The following is a 14,719-nucleotide window of genomic DNA, read 5'->3' as shown; positions in this document are numbered from 1 at the left end:
ACAAATATAGAACCAATACGAATGGAAGGCTAATACTATGATAAAAACACATTTTTTAAAAATACAAGAGTATTAACTAAAATTAAGAGTAACTTACTAGGCAATGTTGCTTTGCCACCTTTTGTAAGAAAATACATTGTGATTTTGTATCTCCTAGAAGCCAACGATGTTTCCCTCATTGCTTTCATTCACTGACAGTCTGTCTGGACTGAGCAGTTTCTATCAAATAACAGACCAATAATAGGCTGGAACTCATGCTTCAGGTAGAAGGAGCCCTGAGAATTTACAAAATTACCAGCACCTAAAAGTTATCAAAACATAGCTAAGAGCTTAAGGTTTCAAGAGAAAACACCCCCCCGCCATTATGTAGGGCTCCCTGGGCCATCTGCTTACTAAGCTCATTGAGTTTAGGAGGCATATACACATTCTTAAATGAAAAACACTTATTTACCAGGTGGACCAGGTATTTCTGATATTCCTGGTTTGCCACGCTGACCTTTTTGCCCATCCAAACACCTCAACCCCGGAGTGCCCCGAGGACCTGGAAATCCCTTTGGTCCTAAATAATAATAACAAAACACAGGCTCAATAAAACACAAATCAAATGAGAACAAAATCAAGTGATTTAAAAAGAATCTATGCTGTCTTTTTCAGAGTATTTCTACCTATGTAAGTAATGATGTCGCCTCACCTGGTTTACATAATCATTTTATGAATCGTGTGCTCCAGGTAAGTGTTCCAAAGAGAGTGATTTTGTTAATGCACTTTCTCAGAAGCCATACTTTAAAGGATGCTCCCTAAAAGCCTTTGAGACATATACCACCACTCTGATGAATCTTTTGGTGCCTTCCCATGCTGCGTCTCAACACAAATAGTCAAGCATAGCTCCTCCTTGTAGGAGGAAGGAGGTGGCAGCCAGCGTGTGGCCTGCTAAGAAACCACCGGGACAAAGGCCAAAATCTATTTCCCTGCACCTTACTATATTGCCCTCAAAGGACGTACAGGCAAGAAGCACCTGCAAAAGGAACCGAGATTTTTTTTTTTAAACGTTCTGTGATTTCCTACTGGAAGTTCTCTCAGCTAAAATAACTTTAAAGGAGGTATAACCGCCATCTTAAAATTTGAGTGTTCACATCCCTTGAGGCTTGGAAAGCAGAATAGAGTAAAATTTACAATCACTAAACACATTATCATTTTTCACTCTTGGGGCATAAGAAAAGAAAGAAGGTACAGTTTTAAAATCCTCAAAGGGCAGACGTTTCTACTGATATGTGATCACATCAAGGTAAATTTTGTTGCATAGAGATTAAAAAAATAAAACAAACAACCCCACCTAGAGTATGTCCAAGCCAGTAGACTTGAGCCCCAGTGTGACTTACCACAAATGCTGTTTTCCCAGAGTCCCTCAAAACCTGATGATAATTATCCTCACTAGTTGCCAGATGATTAACTATCGGTTCATCTGTCTTACCAGTTCCTTTACTCTGGGGAATGTGTAAAACAGCAATTTCTCATTGATCCTACCTGGAGGCCCATCAAATCCTGGGGGCCCTGGCCTCCCAGGGTAGGTGACGTTACAAGAAATTGTATCGCCTGGAATGAAAACAAACAAACAAAGTGGCGTTCACACAACCAATAACCCCACGTAAAGTCAATCTCAATGATAACTCAATCAAGATATTTTTTCATATTGTATATGTGGATTTCAAGGGAAAAGAAGACTCCCAAGTATCCTTAGATCATCTGAACTACTTTACTCTGAATTTCTAAAAGATGGGTCCTGAAATCTGAGCTTCAACTGTCAGACAGCTATGAACATAAGGGGAATAAGGAAAATCCCAAGAAGTATCAGTTTTAATAGCCTAGAAAAAAAAATAATGTATTGACAGGCCCAATGATACCCAATACAATGGAATCGGAAGACCTGGCAAATCATGAAGTAGGAGCGACATCGAAGAGTGAGCTCAGAGGACTGGACTTCTGGTTTGGGTGTGGGAGGGCTGTGAAGATGCGGACATTCGGTGAGGTATTAATGCCAGTTGCCATTTCCGGAGGGTCTGCCATGGATCTGGGCCTTCACATGTATCGTCTCTTGGTTTTGTTAATGACCCTGCACTGTGGTCACTGTCACCCCCCCATTTTCGCTGGTGAAGACAGGAAGACTCCAAAGCTTGTGCCTCTTGGTTCCCTCCCCCTTTGAAATGGAATGTTTCTCTTTTATAAGAGAACGAATGGATTACAATGTATCACTTCATATGCTCTCAAATCAAAAATGTATCAACTGAATAAAAATAATGTTAGATTCTGATGGATCCAGAACATAACCTTAAGCCTTATTGAGGACCAAATTATTGCCTATGTTTTCAAAGCAAGAACCAACGATACTATCTCAATTCTAAAACTTCACAATTAATAATGTAACCCAAGGCATATGTACATGTTACAAAGGAGAAAAATCTTAAATAAATCTTTCTCTAGCCTTTTCAAAAGCTTTCCGCTCTAATACTGCAAGTCACTTTACTGTTTAAATTCAGATAACTGTCAAATATATTTGAAATCCCTTCCTTGTTTTTCTTCCTAGAATGCTTACACATGGGTTTTCAAGGACAATGATGTATTTTTAAAGTGAAATACTAGTGTTTTTTATTAAGATACACCACACTGTCTCAAAAGATTGTAAACAAATAGATATTTTGAATACGTATGTAAATTTAATACAGATTGCACGCATTGGTACTGAGAAATGAATGACAGGCAATTTTGCTATGCCAGACAAATACAGCAACAAAGACATTTTAGTATTTTAAGAATTTGTTTTAAATATTGATTGTGCTATAATGTTTTTATTAGACAACAATCAAGGTTTGAACAACAGCTAGAAGGAATGTTATTTAGCAGTTCTAACCATAGCTATAATAACTTTGCCTGGGAGAGAGGATCACCTTAGCTTCCATTATTTCCCTTGCCATTCTGTAACACAAAACATTCAAAATTACCTTTCTGACCCTTCAAGCCCTCGAGGCCCCTCTCGCCAGGGCGGCCTGGAGCTCCCGGTGGCCCTCTCTCTCCTGGTGGGCCAGGAAATCCCAAACCTGGTTGTCCCTGAGGTCCTGCTCTGCCCGGGGGGCCCGGCGGTCCAGGAGACCCTTCATCACCTGGGAATGCGTCTTCATGATCCCCCTGGGAATGTTTGCACCATGAGTCAGTTAGCAATCTTTGCTAGTCCATGAGTTCAAAGCACTCATTGTCATAAGCTATAGGAACACACAGAAAAACCTCATAATTCCAGGAGACTCAATAGCAAACGTAATTTTAAATGATTAACTCAGCTTCTTATTCATATTTTACATAAATGTTTACAAACACTTATATGCTGGTGGGGGGGCGTAAGACTGACTGGGGTTTTCGCTCTAGTTTAGCCTACTTGATAGGTAGGTGACCTGGAGTAACATACCCTTAGCCTCCATTTCTGATGGTAAAATCTGGAAGCGAATTGCTCTTCAGAAGATTGATGATATGCACGAAACACCTAGTTCAGTTCCTGTGACATTGCAAGCAATCAAAAATGCCTCATGTACCCAAGATATTTTAAGTTCCTTAGCACTGGATCATGTCTCATAGTCTTTACTTACGACCTCTGTTACCTACACAGGGTCTCCACCCAAAACGTGTTTGAAAAATGCAGAAATATCACTTGTCAGTGGGATTTCCCATCAGCCAATATGTAAAAATTCAGGAGATTTGCACTAGTTGACCCTCCTTTGCTTGCCACCTCCCCTCATGTGCCTCTTCACCTGGGGACAGAACCAAAGGTCATTATCAGGACCTGTGTTCTATCCTCTGTCCCATAGAGTTAACTGAACAGGCCTGAGGTCACTGGGGGCTTCGGAGATGTGAGGGCCCCAGAGAGAGATACACACCATGAGAATGACACAAAGACCGAAGACAGGACAGGGAGTCTTGCCATAACTAAACCACTACTCAGGATTTCAGACCATCTGCAATTATGCCACACCTTTGATAACAATCATCTTTTCGTGGCAGTCACTGGAAGGCAACTCTGATTTCTAGCACGTTGACACTTGACCGCATTATAGTTTTAAATTGAGAAGGGGAAAACAGAAGCTTCGTGGCCATATAAGAAAAGGAAATTCGATAGCCCAAGAAGAGTTATACATACTGGGGGGCCTGGATCCCCCTTTTTTCCAGGAAGTCCATCCTGACCATGTTGCCCCTGTCGTCCTGGATATCCTGGGAGCCCATCAAGACCTCTTTCTCCTTTCTGCCCTGGAAACAAAGGCCAAAAGATATTCAAGCCCTTCTCCGCAGTGGGTGAAGTAGAAGGAAACACAGGACAAAAATAAAAACAATGACCTTGCCTCCGTGTGGGCTGGTAGAGACGCCTCGGAGTGTCTCAGCTGACTACAGTCACACGAAGACAACCATGCAAAAGTTGTAGAGGAGAATGACAACTGCCAAACCCACTGACTCTCTTATTTGGAAAGTGCTCCTTTCCTCATTCTGCCAGGGAGGCTGTGTGTGGAGGCACCGGTCACAACAGCATCTGCCCCTGCTTGTATGGCGCCAAACATGGTGCCCCGTCCCCTGGCAATGGTGAATGGGGGGGGGGGGGCAGTCTGTGGTTGTGCGCTGCCCCCAGGCTAGTCCACTTCTTGAATTTTTTTTTTCAAACTAGAGCTGAGAAGGTAGAGCTCTCTTTATTTTTGTAAGAACTTGGAGCTTCTGGCAGGAAGGGCAGTATACCCACGGCCCAGGAAAGCCAGTCTTGGGGAGAAATGCAGATGGTGTAATGAAAGATGCAAGATGCAGGAAGAATCTCCTGGATCCAGCCATCCCAGGGCCAACCCTACATCTATTGCTTCAAATTTTGTTTGAGTCAATAAATTACTTTTTTTCTCTAAAACGACTTCAGGCTGGGTTTCTGACATGACCAAGATAGTCTTGATTAATACAGGATGTTATAACACACTGGGAAGTCAAAGGTGGTCTTGCGTCAAGCCCAGATTCACAATAATGAGGACTCGAATATGGTTTTTATGTTTTCAAATAAGGGATAGACGATTTGAGGCTCAACATTCTCACAAGAAATGTGACGGGCAAGGAATATATTTTAAGCAATCTCAACAATCCTGAATCTCGTTAGAGAACTGATCTGTGGTCACAAGGGACATGAATGCAAGAGGATGGTTCCTATATCATTCACTGAATGGCAGGGAGCTACGTGATTGACTAGGCTCACCTTTCACTCTCGATACAACCATGTCACCCTTTTCTCCTTTGCTGCCAGGTGGTCCTGAGGCACCTTGTTTCCCCTTGGTGAAAAATAAGAGGAACAAATCAGTTTAATTTTGATGAGGTAAAAGTTATTCATATACATCCAATCTCTCTCTTCTTTCCTTCTAAATCACCTGTTCTAGATTCTGGTTTCACACTCTTAGTATCATTCTCTTCCTTGCCTTCTAACATGGGTCCTACCTTACAAAACTGAGGCTCTCGATCTGCATTTAAAAGTTTGTGGAATATGGAAAAGGTCTGTACCAGACTCAACAGAAATGTATATCAATATCAATTTCCTGGTATGGGCAATGTACTATGGTTACGTATGCTATCACGGGGGAAGCTGAATTGAATGAAGGGCCCATGGGAACTCTCTGCATGATTTTACAACCTCTTTGGGTCAAAAATAAAATTTATCTCAAAATAAAATTTTTAACTATCTTGGGCATTTTAATGTAGAGTGTAGAGGAAAGAGGAGGAGGGTAGGTTAACCACAAGAGCTGCCACTAAAGCTGAAGGCAGCTATTTGGGTCATAGTTTTTACAAGCATTATGTATTATTGAATATTAATCCGTGTCAAAAACCTGGAAACCTACCATCAGTATATTAGAGTGGCCAAGCATCATAGTCAATACACCTACAGAAACACTATCCATAGCTTAAGGTTACTTATCCCACAGTTGGGATGTGAAGGTGGGTCCACGTGCCCCTAAGGTCCCATCAAGAAACTCTAAATCAAGAATTTAGACAGAGGTGAAAATGATTGAGTAAACAATTCTTCTCTCATAGAGATGCCACCTTGTCTTATTTTCATAAAGTCTAACAACATGTTCGTGCAAGCTTAATTATCTTCTTAACTGGCATTTTATAAGCAGTTAACTACTAAGAGAAGAAAGTGCCAGTAGAGATAAGCATAATGGCAGTATTAAGCAGTAAGAATGAAGAAGAACCCAAAACTCTACACAACAGGCTTAAAAACCCAAATAGCAAAAATGCGTGGGAGCCATTTGATGTAGAGAAAAAGCATTTCCACACACCCCCTCGAAACCCCCAGAAGCGTCACTATAGTATAGCATACTGTGTAACAATATTTATGAGACACCAAAAAGGTGGGTGGAACAAATTTCTGAGTAGAAATAGCTGGATTAGACAGGAAAGGAACTTTAGAAATTATAAAGTGCTAATATGGGTTGAATGTTGCTTTAATTCTTAATTTTCCTGTATATGCTAGGTCATAAGTGACAACCAGACAGGGCCAAAGTATACAAGATACAGTATTCAGTCCAAGAGGCAGATAATGATAACGTCCTTCTGATAAACTATCAACACATAAAACCACTCACTGAGCTTGGGAACCAATTCCACTCCAGAAGGACAATGCCGGTGGAGTGCTCCTGGGAGTCTGAGCAGTGTGTTAGTTAGCATGCTGGAGATCTAGAATGTACTATCAATTGCTCTAATGCTCTGCAGATAGAGAATTTGAAGCACTAGAGTCAGATCACAGACTTAGGTGAGCTTGTAAGAAAAAAAAGTGATAGCCAGCACTGAGCTGAGAAGGTAGGGCTCTCTTTATTTTTGTAAGAGACATTTACTGAGAACCTAACGTGCCAGGCATTACTTGGACACAACAGATAACAGCAGGTAAGGGATTCAGATGAGAGGTCCAAACTTGAGATACAAACATTGGCTTTGCCAGGTTTTTTGTGATATTTCATGCACTGAGTAGATGGATCTGTTTTGAAATGGTTCGCATCCGCTGACCGTTATAAGTGACTCGAGTTGAGGAACAACCTTTCAGCTACTTGACTGCTCAGAACAAAGTCACTGCCCCATAGGGCACTCCGCTGAAGGCTAGACACTGCCCACCTGTCCCATCATTAGTGAAGAGCCTTCATCCCGGGGTGACCTGGAGCCTAACCATCAGCCCCAATGTGCTCTTTTCCATTTCCCCCAGGGAATGCCATGAAATTAGGGCTCCAGTCTGAGAGCCTTAAGTGAGGGTGACAGTTAGGCTCTCCCTGTACCACCCTTGACACCCTTGCAAAGCAAATGGTAGGGTTCCAGGTTTTTGACATGGATTAATATTCAATAATACACATTACAAGGACACAACAGATAACAGCAGACCATCTTGCCTTCGTGGCGCTTAGATTCTTGGTGAAACAAATGTTGAATCTAAGAGATTCTTGGGCCAAAGGTTCCCAGCAGCTGTGGGATCAAGGGCTACTTGTCACTGTTCTAAGATCTGAGATCACTAAATACATGTGTTAATACAACCACAAAATCTCAGCAGCAATAAAAGAACCCCTCTCTGACAGGCATGTACCTGTTGTTTAAAACATGATCTAGATTAGGGACTTTAGCCACAGAGGCTGAGGGGCCATGCCTACCAAGGGAAGCAGATGGATGGACTGTGTGGGGACATGAGCACCCAGCCCTGCTCCCACAGGCATGGCCACCTCTCAGCTCCTGGCAACTGTAGGAATGCACTGACCCTGTGTTAATGAACTTTCAGTTTCCCAAGGGCAGCCATAAATCTTATTAATAATACAAAAACAAACACCACGAAGACAAAAATCAACATGCCAGTGGATCAGATTTAGCCCATGTCAGTTTGTGACCTTTGGTTTGCTCTGCAACTCACTGGGGGCAGTGACCCTGGTTGTTCACTGGTGTGTATACCTTATAGTCCTCAAAATGTACTGCTGAATTGAATCCTTACCAAGAAACCTGTAAGACAGGTGTCATTATATCCATTTTATAAATGAGGCACTGAAGCTCAAGAAGACTGTAGAGCTCACCAATGTCATAGTTGGGATGTGAAGGTGGGTCCACGTGCCCCTAAGGTCCCATGCCTTGCACTATAGCATCTTGGTGGGAAACCCCCATCCTCAGACTATGGCGATAAATACAAAAGCACCCACAATGATCACCCGTGACTCCCCTGTGCTCTCTCCTTCTACCCATTCTTCTCCCATCCTGACCAGGTGACCAGGTGCCCATCCTATGGACCTGGTCCCTAACTATGACCACCCTGTGATGAATTTAATGCAGAGAAGTCGTATGGACAGAATCAGACACAGAAAAAGGACGTTAGAAATAGAACCTGTCCAAAGAGGTGAGCCCTAGAGCAACGGAATTGCAGAAAGCTCAGGCAGGACAACCCTGGATGAACGAGTCATTCACACTAAAAGATGTTAGCCCTGAGAAGCAACTCAAGAGGAAGCCGCAAAAATATTTTAGAGCCAGTATACTCTTCATTAAGAAGATTAAGTACCAACATAAAAAAAATGACTATGCTAAAATGTTGAATTAAAAAAGCAGGCAATAAAATACAAAGTACTTAACAGCTGCAGCCATGTTCATTTAACACACTTCTTGCTGAGCGGACTTTGCCACGGTGCTTTGCAAGGGTGTCAAGGGTGGTACAGGGAGAGCCTAACTGTCACCCTCACTTAAGGCTCTCAGACTGGAGCCCTATTTTCATGGCATTCCATGGGGAAAATGGAAAAGAGCACATTGCGGCTGATGATTAGGCTCCAGGTCACCCCGGGATGAAGGCTCTTCACTAATGATGGGACAGGTGGGCGGTGTCTAGCCTTCAGCGGAGTGCCCTATGGGGCAGTGACTTTGTTCTGAGCAGCAAAGTAGCTGAAAGGTTGTTCCTCAACTCGAGTCACTTATAATGGTCAGCAGATGCGAACCATTTCAAAACAGATCCATCTACTCAGTGCATGAAATATCACGAAAAACCTGGCAAAGCCAATGTTTGTATCTCGAGTATGGACCTCTCCACTGAATCCCTTACTTGAATATCATCTCACTACCTACTCAACACCTCGACTGGTCTAACAGGCACCTCAAATTTAAGACGTTACCAAAAATACTGCTTCCTTCTCCCCGTTGCACATCGATGCCTCACATTGTCTTCCCCATTTGGGCCTCAGCCTTTACTTTTCTTCTAATATCCTGTGTCTAGCCTAACAGCCCACCTAGTAGCACTGTCCTCAAAACATCTCGAGAATCTGACCACTTCTCGGCAAACCCAGCACCAACATGTTAATCTGTCTACCATCACATTTCACCAAGATTACTGTAATCATCATCCAGCTCATCTCCCCACTTCTTCCCTTGTCCTCCGTGATCTGTTCTTACCAGAGCTATCAGAGTGATCCATTTGAAGCTAATGTCAGATTATGTCTCTCTCTTCTTAAAACTTTCCACTGTCTGTTCCATGTCATCCAGAGCAAAAGCTCAAATCCAACCCACCTGCCAAACCCCATGCTCCACAGCCCCTCCTAACCTCCAGCCACTCCCTTGAGTTCATCTCCTCCAGCTCTGCCCCTCAAGCCACACTAGACGGTGATGGCCTTTATCATCATCATCCATAAACACTCATCTATTTGTTACATAGCGTGTCTCCACCCAATCCCTGGAGTCCCCAGGAGGGCAGAGACTGTGTTCTGCTCCTTATTGTATCCCGAGCACCTAGAATGGCACCTGGAACATAGTAGGTATTCAATAAATATTAGTTTGATGAATGAATGAATATAGATGATTTTTTGGGTCATTTATATATATATATATATATATTCAAAACATAAAATATATATATCACACCATACATCAGAAAGAGAGACAGTTGAATTTTATCTCTGTCTCTTTCAACTAGAAAGTTTGTTACTGGTAAGAGCTACTCACTGGTGGTCCTGGAGATCCTTCAGCTCCAGGAGGACCTGGGTGACCTTTCTCTCCAAGCCACCCAGGGAGCCCCAAGTCTCCCTTACTACCCTGTCTCCCAGGAAGTCCCGGAGGTCCCGGTGGGCCCATGGGACCGGGCTCACAGGCACAGAGCCCCGCGTTTCCTAGACAGAGGATAAAAGGCAGCTTTGTCATATCTCCTGCATAAAATCCCAAAAAGTCTTTACTAAATAAAACCAAAAATGAAATAAGAACAAAAGGTCCTGATAATGTTTGACGTGGGGGCATGGGACACTGTGCAAGGGTTGCTAGGCATGGTCTGTGTGGAGCAGATATATCATTTTTAGACAAATGGTGTGTTTGGGGTCTTAAGAAACCCATCCTGACAAACTCTAGGGGAAAAGTTGATATCCAACTCTATCAAAGAAACTTTAAAGAAGCGATCTTATTTTTTAAAGTGTGAAAATCTTTTATTTAGTTCCTACTGAAGAAACAGAAAAAAAATGGGTTGGAGAATAAACTCAAACAAATAAACAAACTAATATGTGAAAAAGGACTATTGAGTCCTTTGAGCCAAGATGGTGCCCGGCGCATTGCATATTATAATTGATAATTCAGTACAATGCACTTTCTAATCATTGGGACTTTCAGTCTAAAAGAAATGCCTTTAGGATCGTCAAACTCAGCTGTGTTTACGCTCTCATACCCACCTATCCCAGATGGTCAAAAAGGCATTAAACAACCTTTAGGGTGGAGAAACTTAAAGCCAGAGACATTTGATGAGTCTAGAAAATATGGACCCACAGACAGAAAGGGAAATAAAAGATCCATACTATCCTATCTCTGCTTTTTCAAGGAATAAAAAGGACCTCATGAAAAAAGTCACCACTCTGAGGCAAATTTCACAGCAGGCAAGTGTCTCCTTTAGACTCTCAGATAGAAGGACTTGATTTTGTGAGATGCAACTAATGAATCATTGATCACTACATCAAAAACTAATGATGTCCTACTATATGTTGGCTAATTGAATTTAAATAAAAATAAAAAAAGAAAATTTGAAAAAAGAAATGAAAAGAAGGACTTGACTTCTGGTAAGTTCTAATTACCTCATAAGCACATAATGAAAAGGAATGCTCACAGGGGTAAATAAGGCGTGTAATGCATCAAAGTGAAATGGCACATTGCTCACATGATAAATGCCCCCAAGCCCCCATATGCTGCTGTCTTCTGGAAACCCTACCTTTGATGCATACTTGCCTTTTTCTCCTTTTGAGCCTCTTCTTCCCGGAGGACCCACTTTGCCTTTCATTCCTTGTGGTCCAGGGTGTCCAACACTACAATATATAACTTTACAGGAGGGAAGGGGGGCGAGAGAATCACATAGTCTCTGTGAATGTATTCTAGAGAACAGGTGGGAGTGTCTCTTGCACTCCCATCTTCCTCTCAAGCCCACCTTGCTTCCATTCCTTCCTCACCATTCTTTCTCTCTGATAGAAGAACATATATACACAAATAGATCAGACAAATGTCACAGCCTGTTCCTGCTACCACAGCCACTGATAAAGCCCTCCTACTCTCAACCCCAACTTAGTGGCTGGCAGAGGAAGGCAACAGACAACAAAACAAACAAACCAAACCAAACCACCAACCAACAAAACAAACAAAAAAACTGTATGGCAAGGATCTTTTTCTCCTCCAATTACGAATAATTACCAAATTAAAGAAAGCATAACACATAGCTCATAAAAGTATAAATCCAGAGACATCTGACTAAAGGTGACATTAAACACAAACAATAAATTCCTTATTCTTCCCAAATCCCAGTAAAATAGCAAATAGTACAGGAATATTACAAAAACGTGTAAGCCTGCAGGACAAAGAAAAGGGGAAAGAAAACAACAGCAAAAAAAATATGAGAGCACCGGGGGAGGTGGGCAAGATGGCGCCTGGTGAGTGATTCACCCCAGATACGTCCAGCTGCCGCTGAGACACGGGGGCGGGGGTGTCCTGCCCCCACTGCCGCCCTTCCTCCTCTCCCCCGCCCCCGGAGACCCCCTCCTACCCTTCTTCCCTCTACCTCGGGGTGGGGGTGGGGGAGCGGGCCTGGTTCCCAGGACACCATGTCGGACTCTGAGGAGGAGAGCCAGGACCAGCAACTGAAAATCGTCGTGCTGGGGGACGGCACCTCTGGGAAGACCTCCTTAACTACATGTTTTGCTCAAGAAACTTTTGGGAAACAGTACAAACAAACTATGGGACTGGATTTCTTTTTGAGAAGGATAACGTTGCCAGAAAACCTGAATGTTACTCTTCAAGTTTGGGATATAGGAGGACAGACAATAGGAGGCAAGATGTTGGATAAATATATCTATGGAGCACAGGGAATCCTCTTGGTATATGATATTATAAATTATCAAAGCTTTGAGAATTTAGAAGACTGGTATTCTGTGGTGAAGAAAGTGAGTGAGGAGTCAGAAACAGCCACTGGTTGCCTTGGTGGGCAATAAAAAATGAGATCATAGAATAAAGTATGCAGTCACACAGAATGTTACATTTGTAAAATGAAGAGATTATAAGATGAACATTTTCCTGGATATTATTTACTGCATAACCTGTCACTGGCCTGATTTCATGTGTTCATGTAATAAAAGATCTTGAAATCTGAAAAAAAAAATATGAGAGAACCTAGCAGACCCTGAAAAGCTGACATCTAAGCAGGCTGTGGGGAAAGGCAACAAAGAGCACAATTTACATGAGAAATCTCTCCCAGACTTCAGGAATTGGTACCTTTTTTTTTGCAAGAGAGAGAAAGAGAGCATGCACTTGGGAGCAGGGGAGAGAGGAACAGAGAGAAAGGGAGAGAGAGAATCCTCAGCAGGCTCCATGCCCTGCACAGAGCGCGACGCAGGGCTCAATCTCATGACCCTGAGATCATGACCTGAGCTGAAATCAAGAGTTGGATGCTTAACCGATTGAACCACCCAGGTGCCCCAGGAATTGGTACCTTGAAGTAAAATAACAGTGATGCCTCAATCAGAATGACTGGTTAAAGAAACAGTTCAATCTTAAGATCTCCTTCTCAAAAATTACAGCAGTAACCGTGACCCCTCAGAACTGGAGGTAACTGAAAACATAGCAAGAAGAAAACTTTGAAGTAAACTATATAATTTAAGAAGTAGATGAAAGAAGGCATTTCATCTCTAAAACATGAACAGATGGCTACAAAAGAAAACATTAAAACAATAGCAATGACAAAACACTTAGAAATTAAAAAAAATTATTATGAAAGCAGAAATTGAAAAATTCTGGAGCAGAGTTCTCAGATGGCTTTGGGGAAGTCTACTAGAAAGTGTTACAGAAAAATATAAAGGTGAAGAAGAATAAAGATGAGAGAAAGAGACACGTAGGGTGGATTCTCTAACAGGCAAATGTATAGAGTCCAGAAGGAGAAAACTGAAGATATGAAGTATCTTCAGAGAAACACTTCAAGAAATTTTTATTTTATTTTTCTATTTTTTTAAATTTTATTTTATTACGTTGTTAGTCACCATATAAAACATCATTAGTTTTTGACACTTCAAGAAATTTATCCAGAAATGGAGGATTTGTGTTGGCTGGAACCTGCCCACTGAGCACCTACCAACAAATGCAAATGTGCCCACACAGAGGCAAGTCCTTGTGACATTTAAGATCATTGGGGAAAAAAAAGAAAAATTTCTATAAGCTTTTAGAGCAGAGCTTTAGAGCTTTTAGAGTGGGGCGAGGGTACATGCTCAGCACGGGGGTCTGTATGTCTCCCTCTCCCTCGGCCCCTGCTCCTGCTCACGAGCTCTCTCTCTCTCTCTCTAAAATAAATAAATCAATCTTTTAAAAAATTGCAACCTGACCTAATCTGAACAGGTTAAAAAGCTCTAGGAGATAATAGTGATAAAATATTTAATGAGTTAGAATGGAGATTTATACAATTCTACATGGTTTGAGGTTGAATTAGCAGTAAATTATATTGAAAACCAAGCAAACACACAAAGAAAACAAGACAATTATTAACAAAATGTTGTGCTAGAAAAGTAATAAGGTGTATTATAATATGGCTGAACTGCTGAATAGCTTTTATGTAACCATCCAGGGTAAATAATGAATATTTAATCAAAATTAAGATAATAACTAAATTGAATGGGTTTGGGGAGTAGAAAGTGTGCATATGTGCGGTGGAGAGGGACTGAAAGAGAGCTAATTTCATCTTCTATGGAAGGAAGTCAGAAGATTAGGCTCAAACTCAAGAATGAAAAAAAATAGTGGGGCACCTGGGAGGCTCCACTGGTTAAGCGACGGACTCTTGATTTCGACTCAGGTCAGGATCGCAGGGTCAAGAGATTGAGCCCCATATGGGGCTCCATTCTGGGCATGGAACCTACTTAGAATTCTCTCTTTCGCCCTCTGTCCCCCCCAAAAAAATTAAGAAATAGCAATACAAGTACATTGAAGGTCACTAGAAAGTCAAATAACAGAAAATCCAACTACTTGTATGAAAATAATGCCCCCTGGGGAGGAAGGAACAGGAGAAGGGTTGCCTGGGATGGCAGTTCTTCACAACAGGCTTCATAGAACTGTTTGATTCTCAAGCAGTCCATCTGTACCTCTGATAAAAATTAAAACTACACTTAAAAAATAAAAATCATATTCACTTACAAAATTCCATAATTCACACTTGAATGCTCAA

The 14,719-nt window shown here is 41.9% G+C and overlaps 1 protein-coding gene across 1 annotated transcript in view; it reads right to left on the bottom strand.

Annotated features, from left to right (window-relative positions):
- COL4A4 (collagen type IV alpha 4 chain) overlaps window positions 1-14,719 on the bottom strand; it is a 102,573-nt gene that overhangs the window by 42,667 nt on the left and 45,187 nt on the right. The window contains exons 20-26 of the mRNA XM_028105283.2: window positions 11,257-11,346; window positions 10,000-10,163; window positions 5,261-5,333; window positions 4,181-4,287; window positions 2,997-3,180; window positions 1,525-1,593; window positions 452-559 (exon numbers count right to left, since the gene is read on the bottom strand). Of these exons, the coding sequence (XP_027961084.2) occupies window positions 452-559; window positions 1,525-1,593; window positions 2,997-3,180; window positions 4,181-4,287; window positions 5,261-5,333; window positions 10,000-10,163; window positions 11,257-11,346 (795 nt within the window). The remainder of the gene's footprint in view (window positions 1-451; window positions 560-1,524; window positions 1,594-2,996; window positions 3,181-4,180; window positions 4,288-5,260; window positions 5,334-9,999; window positions 10,164-11,256; window positions 11,347-14,719) is intronic.

Source organism: Eumetopias jubatus, unplaced genomic scaffold (genome assembly GCF_037043125.1).
Source record: "Eumetopias jubatus isolate StellerSeaLion01/CBP00866 unplaced genomic scaffold, mEumJub1_p1.0 scaffold_3, whole genome shotgun sequence".
NCBI lineage: Eukaryota > Metazoa > Chordata > Mammalia > Carnivora > Otariidae > Eumetopias > Eumetopias jubatus.
The sequence above is the reverse complement of the archived record's forward strand: the minus strand, read 5'-3'. Positions and strand labels throughout refer to the sequence as shown.